General features: G+C 54.9%; 1 protein-coding gene across 2 annotated transcripts; it reads right to left on the reverse strand.

The window, feature by feature from the left end:
• Positions 1–468: 468 nt before the first annotated feature.
• Positions 469–21,599, reverse strand: ANXA5 (annexin A5). 2 transcript variants are annotated; one of them, XM_053911041.1, is made up of 13 exons: positions 21,447–21,599; positions 21,257–21,298; positions 13,896–13,980; positions 13,336–13,430; positions 12,206–12,319; positions 10,588–10,678; positions 8,723–8,802; positions 8,250–8,306; positions 5,385–5,478; positions 4,272–4,367; positions 2,788–2,846; positions 2,446–2,568; positions 469–969 (listed from the first exon to the last, which is right to left on the reverse strand). In XM_053911041.1, exons 2-13 carry the CDS (start codon positions 21,263–21,265, stop codon positions 907–909), a joined length of 966 nt encoding a protein of 321 aa, XP_053767016.1. In that variant the 5' UTR covers positions 21,266–21,298; positions 21,447–21,599; the 3' UTR covers positions 469–906. The 2 variants fall into 2 exon arrangements, with proteins under 2 accessions (XP_053767016.1, XP_024424737.2); XM_024568969.4 differs by lacking the exons at positions 21,257–21,298; positions 21,447–21,599 and adding an exon at positions 15,195–15,275.
• Between the last annotated feature and the right edge of the window lie 374 nt (positions 21,600–21,973).

Below are 21,973 nucleotides of genomic sequence, written 5' to 3' on the forward strand. Positions count from 1 at the left end.
AAAGAGAATAGCACTCTCAAGTTTTAGGTGAAGTTTTGAAGTTACCTTTTCTCATGCTGGCTGGTGTGGCTCAGTGGATTGAGCACCAACCTGTGAACCAAAGGGTTGCTGGTTTGATTCCCAGTCAGGGCACATGCCTGGGTTGCAGGCCATAGGGGGCGTGTGAGAGGCAACCACACCTTGATGTTCCTCTCCCTCTTTTCCCCTCCCTTCCCCTCTAAGAATAAAAATTTTTAAACAAATAATATTAAATTAGCTTTTCTCCTAAGCATCACGAACACCACAAAACGGAGCCCCACGTGAGCATGCCACAGCTAATCCAGACCCCCCACCTCCCTGCGCCCCACAGCAGAGGGGGAGTTCCCATTCCACAGTGCTGCACTCCAGGCTCCCCACCGACTAGCCTGAAAACAGATGCCGCTGTGAAGGAGATAAATGAAACCTTCTAAACACACACCCACACACAAGGCAGGGGGAAGCCATGTTTATTTATGGTCAATCTTCAAATACAGCTACCATGATTCTCCAGGGTTAATTCAGTGGCGACCTTGATGCTGAGCCATCCTGGGGTTCATGAGGTCAAGGCTAAGCTTCCAGTTAAGGTGATACGGTTATCGAGTTAGTATCAATGAAGGTGCTTAAAAGGCTAGAAGCAGTCTGACCTCCTTAAGGACAACATAAGTGTCAGGGACTGCAGCCTTAGTGACCTAAGTGTGTGTGAGGACTAGCACGGCCAGCGGGCGGGACCTGGGGCGGAGGCCGGGGAGCAGCCCGCCGGGGAATCCTGCGCCCCGGGCCGGGTCGGGGTGCCGGGCACCAAGGTGGCACGGCCAGGCTGTGGCATGCGGGAGGGCAGCGAGCGGTGCAGAGAGGGTGGCGGTGCAGCGGCAGCAGGTGCGGGGCCCCTCAGTCGTCTTCTCCCCCACAGAGCAGCAGCAGGGCCTTCTTATAGTCCCCGGACGTGTCCCCCTGAAACCCAAAGGCTCTCCGTTACCTCCACGGCTCCCAGACACCCCCACAAGTAAAAACTAAGGAATGGCTGGCAAGAAGTCCTGTCCATGTGTCTTCTCCCCCAGGTGGGCCAGCTCTCTGTGACTGTGACTCCAGGGACGTCAGGCGGGAGTTCCCTGCTGACCTAACTTCTGTCTCACTTCCCGGGTCTACCCCTTGAAGGCACAGCTCTGCCCGAGACCGAGAAGTGTGCCCTCCCCTCTAGGTCACAGTGAACAGGGAAGCTTCCACAACTGGGCTCACACCCAGCTTTCTGCATAAAGGCCAGTCTGATCACACAGCACGCCTCTGGCCACGGGGGGCAGTGTGGGCACCACGCAGGGGTGCGCGTGCCAGACTAATGCTCACGCTAGAGCGCAGCGGGCTCACAGGCCCTTGGGCCCAGCCACACCACACGCGGGAAGTCAAAAGCTGGGGCAGCTGTGGTGCTGCTTGGAACGGAGCCCACGTTCCTCTTTATCATGAAGGAGAGGGGTTGGGTGTGGGGAACCGTTCCAAGTGTGGGAAATGTGGCTCAGCCCCCACTCGGAAAAGCCAATGGGGAGCGAGGTTGGCGGGCAGGACCCACGTCCACGGATCAGTTCTCCAGTGGGAAATCAGGCCTGCATTGTACTTAGACTGCTATGAGACTTGCTCTTGCTAAAACTCCCTCACCCCGAATTGAGGCAGCAAATGTTTACTGAGTATCTTCATCTTCCTAAAGTCTGTGCTAAACCACCCAAGTATGGAGTGTGAGCAGCTTCCCCCTTGAGCTGTAACATCCTTCTCTTTGAAGTAATTAGCTGTGTTCTGTCCTCTGTCGTCCTTAAAAGGTAATCACCTGTGGTGAACCTGTGCATAGTAAATGAGGATCACCCTCGATGTAATGTGCCCAGAAAAACAATAAAAGCCTGTCCAGGCGGGGGTCAGGGCCCTCTCTCTAACTTGGAGAGCGGCCATGCAGCCCCTTTTTCTCCACAGGATTTCTGTAGTCCGTGTGTATGTGTATATTGCAGCCACAACAACAGATCTTGCTGGCCGGGATCTGCGTCAGTTGGGGGGGTAGGACCAGGGCGAGGGAAGAGAGAAAGAGACAGAAAAAAGTCAGAAGGCTGTAAGCAAGCATAACTGTCAGCCACAGCGCCCCTGCTGTTCCGGGGGCAAAACCGAGGTGGTGCTGGAGCCCCTGCTTGCTTCCCCTCCGACCTGGCTGGTCTTCCCCGAACTGTGAGCGGAGAGCAGGAGGGAAAGGAAGGCAGACGTGGAAGGCAGCAGGCACCGACACAGGAGGGAAAGGACACACGCTGTTCTCGTGGGAAGGGGTGGGTGTGCTGGGGCAGCTGTCACCACCGCGCAATGGGGCTGCAGCCTCGCCCCGCATGGCTCCCGCTCAGCTCCACTCCCCCCACCACAGCTGCAAATGGAACCTCAGAACTGCCTGCTGGCCTGCCTCACCTTAATCATGGAGTACAGGGAGGTGGCGAAGTTCTTCCGGAACTCCTTCCTGATGTTGAACAGGTCGGTCTCGCTCCTGGACACGATAACACGGATGAGGGTGTGGTCATCTGTCCCGGCGCCCTTGGAAAAGGACCAGAGACGCATGTTGCTTAAAGGCGGCAGAGCACCACAAGCCCAATTGGGGTGAACCAGTAAGGTAAAACCTCTTGGTAGAACGGAGCTACCTGTTTTAGGGAGCAAACACAATCCCCAAGGCCATCACCTAACACCCGATCAAGGCGCAGAAGATGGTAACCAGAGAGAAGCGAATGAGAGAGGACACTGGAGGCGCGCACTTGCCTTCATGGCGTAGTAGAGGGTCTCCGCAAGGTAGGCTGGCACGCTGCGGATGCACTTCACTGGGGAGAGGGGACAGCACGTCAGGGCCAGGCCGGTGACAACGGGCTCAGGCCCTTGAAGACCGAAGGTGCTCGGATGGGGTGCCCTCGCGTGCAAGGGTGCAGATCCGGCGAGGGGAGAGCGCAGGGCAAGCGGGCCGAGCTCCCGTGTGCAGGTCTGCCCAGACGCCCTCCGAGTCCTCAAACCCACGCAGCGGGCGTGCAGGACAGTGGGGCGTGGGGCCCGAGCCCACTCGGTCCTCCAGCACCTGCTGCTCTAGTGGCCATGGCGGCTTTGGTGGTTCTGTCACTACCTCCCGCACCCGCGAGAACGTATACAAGTGTCATCCCAACAGAGCCCAGCAAACAAGTCCAGACTACTGCTCTGCCTTGCCGTCCACAGACCCTGGACTGTCTGCCTGTCACTGGGACCTAGTGACCTGTCCGTGTCCTGTGACAGCTGAGATGTGCGGGGACCAGCATGTGGCGTCACACCCCCTGCAGTGGGAACAGCCAGGTAAGCTGGTGACAAGCATGAAGTCCCCCCGCGGCCCCGGAGCGCGTGCCTGTCTGTTGTGAGGGCTGCTCAGTCCTCCATCTGCCAAGCTCCAGAAACTATGACATGAGCTCCTCACTGTGCAAAAATAACAACCCTTCAAGGGGGACGGGGGGGGGGGGGGGGGGAGGGGGGCGGCGTAAATGCTCCTTTCCGATGCTTAAAACACAGCCACCAGTGACTAAGAGTGTGCTGTGATCACAGAGAGACGCCCCGAAGTTGGACCCAGGGAGAGGCCGTGGGGGTACCGGTCCCATCCCCCTACACCAAGGGCGCAGAGGGAGCTCAACACCACGGGCTCGGAGCAAGCAGCGGCCGGACTGACACTCACTCCACCGCATGGGGACCAGCGCTGCTGGCACTCACCAGCGAGACTGTCCCAGACTGGGGGAGTTTGTCACACAGAAACCAACGCACACCCTCGGGCCTCCAAGTTCCCAGACTGTTCTGAACGTTTCGCTGGGACGAGATTCTAAGTTACTTCATACGAAACACCCAGCATCACCTCTCAGCACATGCAAGACGGGTGCAGGGCTCTGGGGCCGCTGCACAGCGGCGAGGACGGTGCCCTCGCAGGACTCAGAAACAGCAGCGACAAGCTTCTGGGGGAGAGCCCGCGGTCTGGGCTGACAGTGAAGCAGCAACACTCTTGATGCAGCTTCAACGTGGTTTTTAAACTGCTCTCCCTGCACTTCCACAGGACGGGATGAACGGACCAGATAATCGGGCACATCCAACCTGAGAGCAGACACTACACTGGAAATGCAGGAGTTTGCCTCACCGTTTCTGTTCACGAAGAAACAGGTGGTTCTTTCCAGACACGGCTTGAACTGAATACTTTATTGAGCGGTTAACACCACAAACGTTACGTACTCTGCACAATTACCTACCGACAGCAAGGAGGAGTTGCTCCAAATTACCGGAAGTCTCTCGGTCAATGGTCTCCTCAATCTGGAATCCTGATATGGTCATGTATTTGTCGAACACTGCGGAACAGAAGTGACCTCATTACCGAAGGGTCACCAATCCCAGAGATGTTCACTCCAACCGGGTGTGGTCCTAGCGAGCACAAATCTCTGATGTTGTACAGCCTCGCTGTGCCACACCCTGAACAACTGATTACAAATGTTTTGTTCACTGATTTCTCAGCCACTCCTTACTAGTTACAACCAGTGGGACCTAAAGGTAAATTTCCTGGAAAGGATTCTGAGAAATCTCTCTCTCTCTTCACTAAAAGTCATAGATATGATTTTTTTACCTCTTTCTTCTTACTGGGAAAATGGTTATGTGTGGCGCTACAGCAGCCATATTGTGACAGTGAGGCACCAAAACACTAAGGACAGTGGAGCAGCAGAAGAGAAGGAGCCCACATCCTGCCAAATTAGCCAAGGAATCCTACTACAGAAAGCCCAGTTGTTGTTGTTTTTAAACATTGTATTTACCTATTTTCAGAGAGGGGGGAAGGGAGGGAGAAAGAGAGGGGGAGAAACATCGATGTGTATCAATTGCCTCTCACACACCCCCTACTGGGGACCTGGCCCACAACCCAGGCATGTGCCCTGACTAGGAATCAAACAGGCAACCTTTCAGTTCACAGGTCGGCACTCAATCCACTGAGCCACACCAGCCAGGCAGAAAACCCAGGTTTCAAAGCCACTATCAGCAGGGCTTTCTGCCACTCGCCACTGCACTCAGTCCTGCCTGATATGGCACGCACTGATGAATACCAGAGGTGAGGTTTTGGCTACCACTATCCCGACAGACATGCTTCCAGGGAGCCACAGCCCCGTGGTCTGTGACTGGGAGTGACAGTCTAGGAGCCTCTCCATCCACCTCTGCTAGCACTGGGTAGACGAGGGGTCTCCAGTTGTGAAAGAGCTACAACGGCGGCGAAGACAGTGGTACAATTTCTCAAGGCCGTCGAAAAGAAGAAACACAAACTCCGACCCGTCCCGGCGGTGCCTGTTATGTGGCAGCCGTGCTGGCTCCCGAGCCTCACTCACCCCTTCGCAAATGAGACACGCTCCGCGTTCCAAAGATGGTGATGAACTTTTCTTCGTCCGTCCCCCACTTGAGTTCTCCAGCCTGGAACAGCGCCTGGAAGATTCCAACCTCGGTTAATAACCCCCCCCTTCCTCTGGTCTCCAGGCTCTGCGTCACACGGGGCTTCTACTTCCTGAACGTTAATCCGCCTGGCCCACCATCTAATGACTCCTACTCTGAGACCCGGGAGCCGAGTATGGGGCTACTTCGGAGTCCGCACAGGAGACCGGCAGGTCAAAGCTCAATGTGCAGCCCTGGTGTAAGGTGAGTGTCCCCAGAGCGTCTGCCGCGACGTCCCGTCTCTCAGGAGCAAGGGCGGGGCTGCAGAAAGCTGTGGGCGCCCACTCGGGGATGGGGAAGGGACTGACCAGGAGCTAAGCTGTCGGCCTTGTCGGTTATGCCTGCCCTGTGACTGAAAGGGACTCCCTGTTTCTTCTCTGCGCCTGGACGTTACCCAGAGCTGGCACACACCGTCCCGCATTTCTAAAGGATCGAGGTGAATGTTTAAGGGCTGTGGGTAGAGGACCACGCCCGGCACCTAGCAGGCACTTCACACGCACTTGTTGAATAGTTCGAGTTCCACATTTTCTTCCTAACATGGGAAAAATGCAAGGCTTCCCAGTATCCATGTAATTACTGAAAACGTAGTTATATACAGACATCATCGTTAAATCGGAGTCCACGTACTGAGATGTGGGTGACTTGGGGAGGAAAACCCGGAGAGGACCCCGGAGAGGACATCTGTAAAATCTCTGCACCAGCCTTTCGTGGGCCGATGTCAAGGTAAGCACACCTCCGAAGCCAAGACAATGGAGGTGTGCGGGGGCTGCCGCTCGGAGCTCTGGCCCCCGCCTACCGCGGGCCGCCTGGGGATGGGCAGTGGCCCCAGGCACGCTGTGGGAACTGTAATCCCAGCGCGCTCGAGAGTACAGACTGGCCGTACAGATCCGTTTTTATTTCCAGAGAGTGAAAAACAAAGTTGCAGCTTTACACCTGATTTTGAAATTATTTTCATGACAGAAATAAAGGATGCAATCCTGGTCATGTGGACATGCCGTTCAACACTGGGAAGAGGGCTCTTCTAGAACCTGCAAGGAGCTCAGGAGAACGGTGTTCTAGACCACTTTAAAGTGGCCCTTTAAATCTCATTGCAAAACTAACATGTGTTCACTGAAAAAATTGTAAAATTCAGGAAAACATAAAGGAAACAAAAAGCACCACCCACACCGATGTCGTAAAGATGCCACGTTTCCGACACACGGAGAAGCTTTGCGCACAGGAACCCCGAGGGCGGGTGCCCCGCACAGCACTGCCAGCCCCCGACACACCCCTTCTCCCCAACGACCCTAGGTTTCTAGAACTCTCTCTACTCGGTGCAGCAGTGAAGCCTGCTGCGTGGGAATAATCGGTGAAATGGCCGTGTTGAATACAATCTCATCTCCTCGGAGGAACGGTGTGGGGGATCCTCGTCTGTTCTAGAGCTACCGCTCTGCTGTCCGTGTGCAGGAGACGGCAAAGGCTCTGAAAAGCTCCGTCTTGTCTGGCTTTGCCGTGAGGGGCCTTCCTTCCACCTGAGGGGGCTGGTGTCCCTGGAGCCATCTGCAAGAGGGGCCCTCACACCTTCTCCCGTCCCCCTCCTTGTCCCCCTCCTCATCCCCCTCAGGGGCTTTTCATTCCCCCGAGCTTGGTGGCTTCATGAGCTCTGGTTCAGGGCAAAGTGCAGAGGTTTCGGAGTCAGACAGACGGGCCCTGCTCTTATCTGAGAGCCTTAGAGGAGGCGCCGAGTGCACTCCTGGGCCGCAGAGCCCTCAGCTACAGAGGAGGAACAATGTTCCTACCGGGTCACCCGCGGACACTCTAGCCCCCAGCATGACCACACTGCAGAGCCAGGCAACCAAGCGCAGCGCTCAGCAAGCACGGCCCCTGCAAACCAACTTTCCCTCTGGGACAGCACCCACCGGACGCGGCAGGCGTGACAAAGCCAAGTGGGTCATCCACGGCCCATTCAACCCCCAGGCAGCGACTCACGGGCTCTCGGGCCAGGTTTCAGCAGGGAAACTCGTCAGGAGCTTACGAAAGGGCCCTTCCGCAGTCCATACCGCTCTCCGTTCAGAAATCTTACCCTCCCGTTAGTGAGCCCACGGTGACCGTGGGGCCCAAGCACACTGCAACGTGGTGTCACTAAAAACCGGCGGCCCAAACTACAGGCCCGTTTAGAACACCATCGAAGGAGAGGCAGAGGAGCTTCCGGGCCCACAGCTATTTGCCATCTGTTGTAGAAAGAAGCACCCCCACCACTAAATACTTTCCTCTCCATCCTCTGCCACTCAGAGACCTGCTGCCTCCTTGGGATCAGCTACACCTGTGGGTTGTTGTTTGTGTTTGTGAGTTTCCATTACCCCAGAAAAGCCGCGTGCCGAGGTGGAACTCACTATTTATATGTAATTCATTTTATCTCATTTCGGCTTTGGGATAAAATATTCTGTTGGCCACATCGAAATGAGGGGAACGAACCATACTTTGTTGTGTATAATGCGCACTCCTTTCCCAGAGTCTTGAGGGGAACTAAGGACGCGCTACACTTGGGCACGATGACTCCAGGCCGCGGCTGCAGTGACGGGAACGGTAATCCCGCGTGGGACGTGCACGAACCCGTGGGCGCGCACTACACACGGCAAGCGCGGGGCTGCCCCACGGGCCTGCTGCTCTGCGGGTCACATTAGCTGCCACACAACATGACACGACAAGAAGATGTTTCGTGAGCACGGGCGGTTTTCTTCATTTGCCGGTCACGGCACAGCCACCTCCCATCCGGCCTCACTCACCTGAGCGTCTTGCTCCACCTGCGCCTCCTGGATTCCGGTGTCAGGGTCTCTGTTGGCCTGGAAGACAGAGCGCGTCCCATCGCTGACCTACAGCTGCACTGCCACGCAAACGGGACAACATGGGCGCCCCCGGCGGCAGCCCGCATACAGCTTTCTTCCTTAGGGATGATGGGTTTCATCAGGAGCGTATCAGTCCCTACGACATTTCCCATTACCACATGGCACTGTCCAAAACCAACCCGCCCCTCTCCACCTTAGGTTCTGCACATAAAGAGGACGGTGGCACCCAACGCTCTGAGTCAGCTGTGAAGAGTTCTGGTCAGGTCTTCTGACCACAGGCAAATGCGCACAACCCCCCAGTCAGAAGCAACCGATTACCAGAGGTGATTCATTTTAGGTGAGCTTACTGAGCTGGAAGCAGGCTACTCCGGCTTCAGACTTTTTAATCGAAACGCAAACAGCACCCCCCATACCTGAAGCAGCACCACCAGCATCCTCTGGTAGTACCCCGAGGTGTCCCCCACCACGTCATCCTCCAGGCTGGAGCCGTATTCTGCAACAGAGTGACACCGTGCTTACATACAGCTTCCTTCCCCCGGAGAAAGCCACCGGGCCCCATTAGTCAGAGGGCAGAGAGATGGAGGAGGAGTACCGGGCTGGCACGCACGCCCTCTGCTCCGCGCTGAGTGCTGTGACGACTGCACAAGCAAATGCTTGAGTGGGTGGCTGGACGAAAGGAGTCCCGCTTCCCCGGAGCACTCAGTTCAAGTCTAGGCCATGACCCAGCCACTCAGAACACTCCCCACCGCTGTGCTTGTGAATCTGAAGACACGGGGAGGCCTGGGAAGTCGATCCCAGCGCTGGGCTGCGCTCTGCTTTCCTTCAATGGCTTACGTTAGTCTTAAAGGCCTCACGTCCTCTACTGCAGCGATTCTCCGCCTCTTTCAGCTCACAGCACATGGAAACTAATCCCTAAAATTCTGCAGCACACCAAAAAATACGTATTTTGCCAGCATGACAAAAGAATACGTACAATTTTAACTCATTCACACGGAGGGCTGTTGTTGTGTTGGCTGATGTCGTTTTTTATTTGACAGCCGAAGGGAAAAGAGGCCGCGCCCCTGACTGAATGGCTGGCTGTGGCGTGGTTTAGACATTCTTGCGGCACGCTGGCTGAAAACTGCCGCGCTAATAGCCTTGAGTTTTCTTTCTGTGGCCTTTCCTTCCACTAAAAAGACATTTTTCCTCTGCAGCAAGTACATTAACTCTGAGAGAGAGAGCAGTGATGTTTTAAAACGTGCCCCTTCCCACGACTTGCAGCTGTAGAGCAAGGGGCCATGGGAGCCCCAGCCCTTTCCACCAGCTCCTGGACGGCCACCACTGAAGAAGGCACTCCCCCCTCCAAGGCATCAACACGCCTCATCGTACTGGAAAGCAGACAAAGTTTAAAAGCCAGAAACTTCTATTTGAAAATGGCCCAGAGGGTGACGTGTTTAATCCAGTCAGTTGCCCAGTTCAGTGCTCCGCGCCCACTCAGAACCTGCCGAGCCTCTGAGTCACGTCCAACCTCTGACCCAGTCACTCGCAACCTTCGGCCGAAGCCTGGCTGCGCTGCCTCAGTTTACCCCCCCCCAGGGACAGGCACATTTCCTCCACACAGCCAGGTTCGGGTCCCTGGATACGTTTTCTGCAGGTCGGTCTCCAGGACACTACAGACCACGGGGGACTGAAAATGCCCTCCTTCCTCACCTACCCAACACCCCGGTGTGGAAGCCCTGCTCAGGCCCTGCTGCGCCCTGCAGCCCCACCGGCACCACGGCCACGACTGGTGGGTTCTTGCACTAAATGTTTTTGGTGTTTGACTCTGGTTTGAATGTCACTACCCTGGTGCCATCTGCCGGCTGTGCCATCCCTAAACAGACCGCAAACGCCCGAGGACGGGAACTGTGTTGTGTTGTGTGCGTCCTCCATGTCGCTCACGACAGCCATGTAGCTGAGCAGGGGGACCCCAGCAGGCACTGTGCCCTCGGGACACCCCGTCTGTCACTGGCGGCACACGGGCTCACTCCTCAGCGTCAGAAAGGATGTCCGACTATGACACCAAACACAGCTCCCAGGCGGCCATAGGTAGCGCCTCGCACCTCACCTCTGCCTCCCAGCTGGGACCAATCCCACCACGAAGAGAGACCCGGCTGGAGGAGAGAGCTGGGCACGGGCTCACTCTTTCCCTCCTCCTCCACCCCCACCCCGCCCCCTGCGACCACCCCTGCCGGCCCGGGAACCAGGGGCCTGCCCTCGCTCTAGTGGACACGAGAGAAACACAGCTCGAACCTCGTACCTTCTTCATAAACCTTCTTTATGGCCGTCAGCTCTTTAGGGGTCCTGGAGGCGATGATCTCCGTCAGCACCTTCTCGTCCGTCCCAGCACCCTGTGTGGAGATGTAATTTTCATGGGGGAAAAATGCGTCCATGAGGTTAAAAAGAAAGCGGTTTTCCTAGAATAGACATTACCCAAATTGCAGAATTACACGGAGTACCCAACATAACATTCACTTCCTCGTATATGAGTTCCACTGGAGACAGAAACAAGAAATGGAAATTAACTCTCTTTATCCCATTCTGTCTAGCGAGAAACAATGTTTCTGTAAGAGTGCGTATACAGACACAACAGATTATACAAATCTGTGATCTTATCCATTTGATTCTAAATAGTTTAAAACATTTCGATGAACCCTGACATCCTAAAAAGGCTGAACTGGTAGAAATGTAACCTTTGCACGGGTTCACCCAGAGGAGCGCCGACTGTAAACAACCCGCATCTCAGACCGAGAGCCCCGCCCCGCCCCGCCCGGGACCAGGTCCTCCGTGGCGCAGAGAGAGGCTCTGCAGCAGGGGTCGCAGGGGTCCATGAGTGATTGTGGACTGAATGGGGCTTGCTTTCTGGGTTTCTGAAAAGTAACCTCAGTCAGTTTCCCTTTTCCCCGATTACGAAAGTCAAGCCGACACCGATACATTAGAAGACACAAGCAACGATGCAGATGCAGCCCAACTCAGTTTTAAAAGACAGGATGTTTAAGCCTTATTCTCTTCGTATGTCTGTTTCTTGAGCAAAAACCAAGCACATGCAAGACCTAGATTTTTGCTCTGGCAGAAGTCCCGCCACTGCTAACATTTCAGAAGCACTCCACAAAGATGCCCTTTTCCGATGACCTCAGGTTGGGTTTGTTCCAACATTGCCACAACGGGGAAAATGACGACTGTGAGTGCAGAGCGGTTCCAATGTCCCGTCCCCCCCCCCCACCCCGCAACCCATCCTCCTCCCTCCCAAGAAGGCTCCTTGAGCCAACCCGGGTCTTTGCTGTTCAATCTGTTTCCCTCCTCCTCCAAACTCAAAATTGTAAATGAGTGCGCAGTTTCCTGTCCCCTAAGTCCAAAGAAATGTCACAGGGTGCTGGTGTATATACAATGTTCTCAACACCAGTCAAGGGAAAGGCAGGTAGTTTACCCGCTACAATGAAATTGTAACAACTTTACCGGCTCCTTCTAGGAAAGTATTTAGACCTTCCTTATCTGAAAATTCTCTGAAGCTTTACTTTTTTAACCTATAATGATTAACGATGTGATTGTTACCCAATCAGCCAAGTTTCTATTTTAAAAGATACAACACCTAATTTGTAACATTTTAATGATAGGCATGAAAATAAAATATAAAAGGCTGTAAAAATTACTAAGAGTGTAAATAGCCCCTATTATAGTTAACTACACGATCAGGATTAAATGATACACTTGTGATTTTCTCTCTTTCTCTTCTTATTGCCTCCTCAGTTTTGTTCTCCAAGAAGCCCTGGCAGAAATAATTCCAATACTTCTAACAGAAAAAGAGGATCACGTGATTACCGACACAGAACAGAACCACCTGACTCAGAGCCGCGACGCAGCACGCCCGCCCACAGTACCTTAAGCGCGTGCTTCAGCTCGTAGGCATCGTAAAGCCAGGAGGGCTTCATCAGCGCCACAATCAGCTTCTCAAACTTCCCCGTCAGTTCCGACTTCAGGTCGTCCAGAAGGTCCTACCTCACAGGAAACACCCAAGTGTCAGCCAGGCAGAACCTTTCGGAGGTTCTCCTTATGTAGGAACGGGAGCCGCTGCTCTAAGGAATTCTGCGCGTGGCCACCTCCGAAGACAAGGGAGGCCTGTGAGCGAATGACGCCCAGCAGCTTTGGACTCGGCCCCAACACCCATCCACCACACAAGGAAAAGCAAAGTCACGTGTGTGTTCAAAGTCACTGTTACCAAGGGATCTTTTTCTTACTTCAAGAGTTAAAAAAATGGATGAATACTTTTAAAGTATGCTTGAAAGTATCTCTTTTAAAAATATTGTCCTGAGAAGTATGTGAATCCCCCCGCAAAAATCATAAATGCATTTCCACAAAGGACAGAGTCTGGCCTCTCCCACCTCAACAGTGCGGCTTTCCTCTCAAGCAGATGTCGCTCGCTCTGCTCCTGAGGACGGAGGCCATGGGCCCCGGGGGAAACTGGCCTCCAACCATCAAACAGGAGCGGGATTTCCCACCCACTCCAGCGTGAGTGCCACATGGATTCTTTTTTGCTTTGCATTTGTTTCTCCATGAAATGACCGATGAAAATTTTCAGAATAACAAAAGGACATCTAAATTTTTCACGAAGGCCCTCATTCGTTTAGTAACAAATTTAATGTTTACTTTGAATTGTAAACCAGGTAAGAGCATTTAAATCAATGAATTAAAATCTCATTTATTAAAGTTTCATGCCCAAAGCAACCAAGCCTGTGCCCGTGTCACAAAACACACTGTGACTGAGGCCGGCAGCCTGGGACAGATGCTGGAACAGCCCCGGAGGGAGGCACAGAGGCGGGGCTGCCCCTCCGAGGCATCACCCAAGGAAAAGCAGCTCTGTGCCGACAGAGGATAGTTAAGCAACTGGAAAAATAAAAGAAGGAGCAGGAAAGCTGGGGTTGGTAAATACATCTGCCACAAGACACTAGACCTCAAGCTCCTTCTGAGACTCGGCCCTGCCACAGTGCGCCCTGGGGGAGGCCAGCCTTACCCTGCCGAACAGCGTTTTGAAAGCGGCCACGATTTCCTGGCGCTGCGCGTTGCTGCGGGAAGTCAGCAGGGCCAGGATGGTCTCCTCGTCGGTGCCTGCGAGGGAGGGTCCCCAGTCACCTCTGGACGCCCACCTGCCCCTTTCCCCACAGCCTCTGCAGCCAGCAACATCCATTCCTCACCCTGGAAAGCAGGCTACGTGGCGTAGCTGATTCAACTAGGAAACTGCCAGCACGATTTACATCTAGTGGTATCTGCCAGTACGTCCCACCCCTGTTCCTGCCACTCCGTGAAGCAGGTGGGAAAACACTCCTGACTTTTAAAAACCAGAGCGCACCCAGTTTTTCTTGCAGACCCGCTCCTGTCCTCCACCACCTGCCGCCCACCCTGACACTGACTGCCACTGACGGCCAGCCCTGTCACTTTGTCATATCTCGGAGCACCTTCTCTCTTCTGCACAGACCAAAACCTTCTCCAATGAATCCTACTGCGAACCAACAACTCTGTGTTTGGAAAAACCAACGCCCCGTTTTTCTAGAACCCCGAGGAGGCAGACTTTACCCAGGCCCTTCATGGCCTTCCGGAGAGCCTCGGCATCGGCCCGCTCGTCGAATCCGGGGAAGTCGGTCACAGTGCCTCTGAGAACCTGCGGTGGGAGACAGTGGCGTCACTCATAGCAAGGCTGACACGGTAGTGACACTACTCACAGCAAGACGAGCCGGCAAAGCACGTATCAGAGACAGCGGGCCACCGCCCTGTCTTGCATCCAGCCTGGACACCCACTGACCAGCCGACCCGCTCTGTTCAGCTGTATCTGAAGTGGGCTGCCGACTGTGCGGATCAGCAGCACTAACTCGGGGAGCCTGTGGGACCCCCCGGGGTTCTACCCTCCTGGGTAGCAGCTCCCAGGGCCTCTTCCCAGCACCTCCTGAGGCCCTCCCGGGAGGTCCCACCCGTGTGGTCCAGAAGCAGGTGGTGATGACCTGGCCCAGGCACTCCCCGCTCAGCTCGCTCTTGTCACGCGACTGTGCCTCCAGCCCTGTTTCCGCTCCCTTCGCAGGGATGTTAAGACGGCCTGACAAAGCCTGGAAGGTATGTGGAAACGCATGTGCCAGCAGAGCAGAGTCTTTGAGCTGAGAACTCTGTCGAGGTCCGCAGGGAGATTCTTTAAAAAAGGCTTCCTGCTCCCCGCCGTTTTGATACATTTTTGACAGCACTTACAATGTATCGCCAACACGTCTGAATGCTTGTCATGTCCCTAGATCATCAGCACAGGGGGCTGTCCTGACACCGAGTCACGCGTTCATCTCATGGTAAAGGCCGGCTCCCAGCGCTTACATTTACCCATAAATGTTCTCAAATCCCTCAACATGCCTGTTCGGGTTGCCTCCGAGGTGCAGGACTGAGACTACCTGTCAGGTGCGTGATTACAGGTGTTTTGTTGTGAATGGAGGCACAGTCACCTATGAGGAGAAAAGTCCCCTTCTAACTCAACTTCCACTGGCAGCATCTGCTGCAATATCCCACCAACTAAGTAAGGAAAGACGACGGGGGAGAGAGCCATGGGGAAGGACCTCCAGGGGGCTCAGCGCCGAAGGCCAGCCCAGCGGCCGTCTCTCCTCCGCGCACTGAGTGGCACCTCCTGTATTGCACACGGTGCAGCAGAGATTCTCTCCTCGACCGAACTGAGGTGGCCCCTCTGAGCCCCTCTTAGGACAAGGTCTGGCCCTGCCCAGCTGCAGCAGGACTCGGCCCTGCTCCCCCACCAGGGAGGGCTAGTCTGGGCTGCCTTCCACAGGGACCCTGTTAGCCCCGTTCAGCAAGACCCTCCCCGACCCTGCTCCCTGGCCACACCCCCACCTGCTGTGTCTTCGCTGTATTTGGGCTGGAACCCAGTCTCTCTCCCGTATTGCCACAGTCTTGAGTCAAGTCTCTCCTGCCACTTGAACAAATGCTGGACTCAGATTTTCTTTAACAGTAGTCTCTCCTCTTGTTCAAAGAGGAAAGATCCCTCTTCCTTCCTCTAACAACGAGTCACTCTGAGGGAACCTACAGGAAAACCTTCGCTTTCTCCTCATGAAACCAAAGGAACACAGCCCAAGACCTAAGGGCTGTTTCCCGGGTGACCGCCAGCCCCAGGGTACCGACAGCAGAGAGCAGCTCCCATCGGCTCTGTCCCTGAGCTAGAGAGGACTGTACAACAGGGGGACCGGGGGGGGGGGGCCGGGGGCTCGTTAGGGAGGCTGTGAGACTAAGTCAAAGCTCTTCATCCTACAGGCTGGGAAACCCACCCACCGCCAGGCCCACTCTGCTGCCACACCACCTAGAAAGTCCAAATGCTCGAAGAGCAACAGGGTCCCACCCACGGGCTCTACGGCTGGAGCCCCATGAAACTGGATGGCCGAAGACTGGTGATCTCAGGCGGTTCAACACAGTTAGAAGGAGCAGTGGCTTGGGAGGTGAACTGCTGCGGTCTGAGGAGGAGGTCCACCCGAGCGGGCATGGCTGGGAAGGTTCTGTCTCTCAGGCCGAAGTGCGGCTACCCTCTGTTCAGTGGGACCCACGTCAAGTCTCTGAAGACACCGTCAGTGTCAGCATAAAAACGAGCCATCACCACGAGCCCTCTCAAGGTGAGGACTCAGGACTGGAGGGCGATTTAGTTCACCGGTCTGCTCATTCACTCGCTCAACCACCATTTTTGAATGTCTCCCACGTGCCAAGCATTGGTACCAACCACCACCAGGGAAAAGTCGGGACTGGTAAAGCCGAGAGAACGTGGCAGCCGTGTGAGCAAAGGGAGCGAGTGCAGAACGACCCAGAGGTTTCTCTCGGCGGGGGGGGGGGGGGGGGGCAGTGCGTGAGCATGCAGGGGAAGGACAGAGGAGGGAAGAATGGGAAGAAATTGGAAAAACTTCCCAAAAATGTCTGGAGAGTTGCTGTGATGTGGGCAGGCAGGCCGGGGAGAGGAGAGGTGCAGGGAAGCAGCTCAGAAGCATGAAAACATGGAAGAGCATGACGACCCAGCAAAGGGCTAAATATTTCACCACCCAGGGAGGGTCGGGCTGGGGGCTGCGAAGCCAGGCTGAGAGCTGCCAGCCGTCCTGTCCTCAAGGGACACCCTTCGGGACGTGCGGCTGGGGAGTGCCACAGGCATGTCCCCTGGGCTGCAGTGGAGACAGTAAAATGGGCCTTGCCAGCGACAGGAAGACTGTGTGGAAACTACCCGTACGAGGAGGCGGTAAGGAGCCCCCGCGGTCGGGAGCGGCTGCGGTGGACAGGACCAGCCAGGACCAGGCCCAGGCAGGAGGGAGCTCGGACCCTCGGTGATTCGCAGCAGGGTTGTGAGGTCCCGCGTGGGCGGGCACCGAAGCAGGGAGCAGAGGCTGTCACCAGGCGGAAACAAGAGAAGGTGGGACAGAAACCAGAGCCACAGGAGGTCACTTGCAGTCAGAGCGGCAGTGAACACCTGCCAAGTGGGGCGATGAGAGGCACTGGGCCCGAGTGAAGCCCCACGGCACAGCGGGGACACTCCCTGGCCAGGAAGGTCTGGCAGATCACCAAGTGACCACACCAGTGAGGAGCTGGGCTGGGACAGGGGTCCTGACCACCATGCCACACAGCTTCCCCAGAACAAAAAGGACCCCCAAGCAGGCAATGGATGCAAGTGGAGGAGAGAGGTGTTCCAGAAGGGAGGGAAGGAAGGCAGGCCTGTCCAAACCCACAGGAGGTCAGGAAAGGGGTCAGACCATGGGACAGGCCCCTGGGTTGGTGTCTGAGTCGGGGTGGGGGTGGGGGGCGGTGGTGACAGCTGGGCTAAGGGACACCGAGCATCTCTGGGGGGCTCCCATTTTACAACAATGGTTTATGAAAACATTTCTTAAAACACACTTAAAGAATACTTGCTCCAGTTTGTAGGCTGTGAAGACGTCGCAAAGGGAGAAGTTAAACGCAGGGGCGAGGTGGACGACAGGGCAGACAACAGAAGTTTGCCCTGACAAGAAGACGCGTGACCCCTGAGATGAAGGAACTCCGGGAGAAGATGGGAGGAAGAGAGTGTCCCCAGAATCGCAGCCGCTAACTCTGAAGGAGAATGGGCTGCAGGCTGCATTTCTGAGAGCTTTCCAGCAATCGGGACACATTTGCTACGTTCCATAGGATCAGAGTCACCGCCCGAGGCAGCGAAGGCCCACAGCGGTTTGGAGGACAGACGTGACTCACAGGCATGAGTCAGAGGGCAGAGCCCTCGGGTGGAAGTCCGGTCGGAACCCGTCCCGCCCACACAAAACGGTCTGCTCTTCGCAAGCGTGACTTGCCCCGACTCAGAGAGAGGGCGTCCCCTCCTTCCCGTGGTTCCCCCAGCCGGCTGTCACTCAGTCACGTGTCCCCGGGGGCCTCCAGCTACTCCAGGTGCTGACCCTGCTCTGCCCCCGAAGCCCTTCAAGGACACCACACGCAGGCTCAGGCAGTGCCTGGCCAAACATGCAATTCCCCTTCTGAGGCCCGCCTTCAAAACTACCCACACTCCGGCTCTGTGCTCTTGTCGGCCTTGGGGGTTTGTCTGCCTGCTCTAAATGAAAAAGTCCTTTACCTTCAGAGACCAGGGATGCCAAAATAAAACGGATAAACTTAAACCAAAAAGCAGGTGAAGGGTTGCTTTTTTTATACACTGGAGGGTAGGTCCAAAAAACACTTAAAGACGGGTCTTGGGAGCACTCATTAAAAAAAAAATCAGCCGATGTGTTTGTGAAGTTTTGGAAGAGTGCACGGGTTGTGTGAACACAATTTACTCAGAAACGGACCTGCAACAGGGACACTGCTACACCCCCACCATGTTAAACTCCCCAGGCACCACCGGCGCCCACCGCTGAGCAGCCTGCTGCCTGAGCGTGGGGATCCCCCCAGCGCTTCGCTGCAAGGGAAGGGAGGGGAGGCTCCCGAATGCCTGTGACGCCTCGGGGCTCGCAGGGCAGCCACGCCATTCTGGATCTAGTGCTTTCTAAGCTTCCAAATCGAAGACAAAAGGAATCGGGACCCGAGGGACACTGCGGGGAGCAGCACAGGCCACGGGCGATCGATAACCCTATCTAAGACCCAGCGGGGGGGAGGCGGGGGACTAGTCACTGCACGGAGATTGGACTCAAGGTGAGCGGCGTGAAGAGATGCAACCCATACTCACTGGCCTCTGCTGGGGTGACCCTCACCTCACACTCACATCCATCCTGCTCACCTGCACTGGGCCTGCGTAAATTCTCATAGACCAGGGATTTCAAACCAACCAAAATATTGCTAACCCAACCTTGTACAGTTTAACTACACACCGGGGGGATGGCTCTGGTATTCAAGAAGTTTCTAGTGAAAAATTAGGTAGCCTGATTTTACCTTTGTAACATTCCTGCTGCCCTGAATATATTACCTCTTATAAATAGCCATATAAATGAAACCAAGTTCAGACGGTCCCAATATAATATTTTAAAGTTTCATTACGTTAAAGAGAGATAAAGCTATAAAAGCCTTAAACTGAAGGAAAATGTGTTAAATGGATCATTCACCTACAAAATGCGGCTAAATCTCGATTTCCCCAAACCGGGAGTGCAGAATGCCCCGGTAAGTACTTACACAGAACACGTGAGTCTATCTATGAAAAAGTTGGCTCCCGCTAACGAGTGAGATGGGAAACCCACGGGCCCGAGTCACGTACAGAGAGAAACCACGGGCGTGGAAGACAGCTCATGCTCATGGAGAACAACCGCTGCAGAAGGCTACATTTTATCTGCTCAATAATAAGACACATTAACTTTTAATAACACAATTGAGTCTGCCAAAATGCACGCCTCAAAGCCTCGGGCACCTAATGCCGTGAGTCTACAGATGGCCACAGAGCGGGGGTCCCGGGCCCCCACACCCGTGGGTCAACCAGAGGTGACACTGTCGAACCTAATGGGGTTGAAACCTGACACTGAGGTGTCCCTCTAAGTACACTGGGGGCCAGAGGACACTGTAGAAAGTAAAAGTGTGATTCCGTAATGTGGGCTTTCTGCACACCACTTGAGTACACACAACTAAACCCTGTCTTAATAATAAATATTGTAACAAAATGTTTCACTTGAATAGCTTCCAAGGATGACTCATAACAAAGCCAGTGCAAATTCAACCCTGCATCTTTAACAGTACTTGTAACTTTCGTGGTAACTAAAAACCGTGGTTTTGACTGAAAACAGTCCTGGTGTGCGCCCTGGCTGGTGTGGCTCAGTGGATTGAGTGTTGGCCTATGAAACAAAGGGTCACGGGTTCCATTCCCAGTCAGGGTACATGCCTGGATTGTGGGCCAGGTCCCCAGTAGGGGGCGCTCAAGAGGTGACCACACATTGATGTTTCTCATCTCTCTCTCCCCTTCCCCTCTCTCTAGAAATAAATAAATAAATAAAATCTTTTTTAAAAAAGGAAAGAAAGAAAACAGTCCTGCTGTGCCATTGTGATAGAAATCACACACATAATCGTATAACACAAGCCCCCGTACTCCTCCCCCATCGTGTGCATCAAGGGCCTTTACCCATTTTCACTCTCTGAAGTTATTCGTGGCCACAACTGGAAAACTGCGCCCACTGATGCTCTCTGGGGCAGAGTGTCTACAAAATTAAAAGGAACTGATTGAAAAACGTCAGGCATCACTGGGTAAATGCACAACAGAGATTCGAGAAACGGCCAAATGGGCGAGGACAAAGAGAATTATTCTCCGAAGCCTGCTAAATCACCATTTACATCACCACACCTCATATCAAGATAGGAAAAGTAATTCTGAGGAAAGTCAATTCCTCCTGAACGTATCCTTTACACGGGGAAGAACCTAAACCCAAGTTTCCACTGGAAGTAATATGAGAATTGGTTTATTGTAATATTGCTTAAGTGCACAAGAGGAAGTAAGAAAGGAGCCCTGTACAAATTTAACAGAGCTGCCAACTCATCTTAATCCTCCCATTCTCTCTTGGAAAAGACCATGGAGTCCCATTTGATGTTGGTAAGCCAATCTGATTTAAAGAGAAAAGAACTCTGACTGAGAAAGGGCACTGTTTGAGTATAAAACACTTGTTTAGAAAAATGGCCTGGACTCTGACAAGCCATTCAGATTGATAAGACCCGTGAAGTAAGTTATTGGGGGGGGGGGGCTCTTGAGCAGTGATTTTTTTATCCACAAAAGACTGTATAACACGGTCAACGTTTGAAGGCTGTCGAATATACCAAATGATTTTCTTCCCTACATATTTGATAAACGTGAAGAACCGCAGGGAAAGCCCGTATCAGGTCACCCAGGTCTGAAACAGTACCAGGCAAATTCAATTCAGAACCCGTTCCACGAGTCCACTGCTTAAGAAAGGCAGATTTTCTGTTTAATATTCTGCATGAATTAAAAAAAAAAAAAAAAAAAAAAAAAACAGAGCCGACCTAAGGAACAGTTCCTGTTAGTAAAACTGGGTTGAGCAACCGGGAGAAGCTGCGCTGGAAGCTGCGCAGGGAAAAGGCCAACGCCCACCCAGAGCATTAAAACACGGGCAACTTGGAGGAAAGAGACCGAGGAAGCCAGGAGAAAAAAAATGCATTCGCCTCACATGACCGAGCTGTTCCTGCTCCGGGTCTAATTTTAGCGAGTCTTCGGGTTTGGGGGAGGGCCCCTTCTCCAGGATCGCTGGAGAAAAGGCACAGCGCAAAAGCCCTGCCACGTCACCCGCAGGCCAGGCGAGGTGCGGCCGGCGCTGGTCGGGGACACGCGGCGGGAGGGAGTCGGGGCTGGGCGCCGCGCAGCGCGCCGAAGGCTGATTCTCTGTACTCCTCAACTTTGTTGGCTTTCGGGCGGGTTCTCGAAGTCCCCCGACGCGGCGGGCAAAGTTGGGAAACCCGGGCGCGGCGCGGCGCGGGCGCGGCCTTACCTGTGCCATGGCGACTGCTCAGGTCCGGGAAAGGGATGCGGCCTGCAAGACAAGGGACAGCGCTGGGGCGCGGGCAGCCCAGACCCCTCCGCGGAGGACTTGGACCCGCCCTCCCCGCGGCTCGGGACCGAGACCGCTCTGGGCCGCGAGCCGCCTGCGGGGGACTCTTCCCGGGCCAGGGCGCACTCACCAGACAGAGGGACCACGAGCCAGAGGGTGCTGGAGAGCGGCGGAGTGGAGCGCGAGTGCGCGGCGAGGCAGGGATGCAGCGGGAGGGCTCCGACGGCTGCTCGGGGCAACGGAAACACCCCGGGCCGCCTGCCCCGCCCCTTCCCCCCTCCGGCCTCACTGCGCCTGCGTGGGGCGCCGCCCCGTCCAGGCCCGCAGGCGGGTGGGGCGGGGCTGTGGCTGCGGTGGGACCTGAGAGAGCACCGCTCCCCAAAGGGCGGCGGGACAGGCGTGGGGCGCTGTCCTGGACCGTCCACCTCCGTGGCCGCTGGCCGCTAGTATGCAGCGGTGCGTGGGTGTCTTTTTTGCAGGAACAGGCAGTCACTATGCCAAGGACATCTTTGACCTTGGGACAGAGAAGGCGTGAAGATTTGAGGGCATTTCCCAATTTGTTCTTAAGTTTTGGGTCGTTGTTTTTGTTTCTCAAAGTGTCGATGGCTGGCACGTCCCAGGGGGCCCTGGGCGCTGGGTGGCTTAGACGGGAAACTG

The sequence above is a fragment of the Desmodus rotundus genome, chromosome 9 (assembly GCF_022682495.2).
Source record: "Desmodus rotundus isolate HL8 chromosome 9, HLdesRot8A.1, whole genome shotgun sequence".
NCBI classification, from domain to species: Eukaryota; Metazoa; Chordata; class Mammalia; order Chiroptera; family Phyllostomidae; genus Desmodus; species Desmodus rotundus.

Coding starts and splice junctions, on each gene's coding strand:
- ANXA5 (XM_053911041.1), bottom strand. Junction 13,431..13,895: donor GAAGGCCATGAAGGGCCTGG/GTAAAGTCTGCC, acceptor CCTCCCTCGCAG/GCACCGACGAGGAGACCATC. Junction 8,307..8,722: donor TGCTGGTGGTGCTGCTTCAG/GTATGGGGGGTG, acceptor TCTGTCTTCCAG/GCCAACAGAGACCCTGACAC.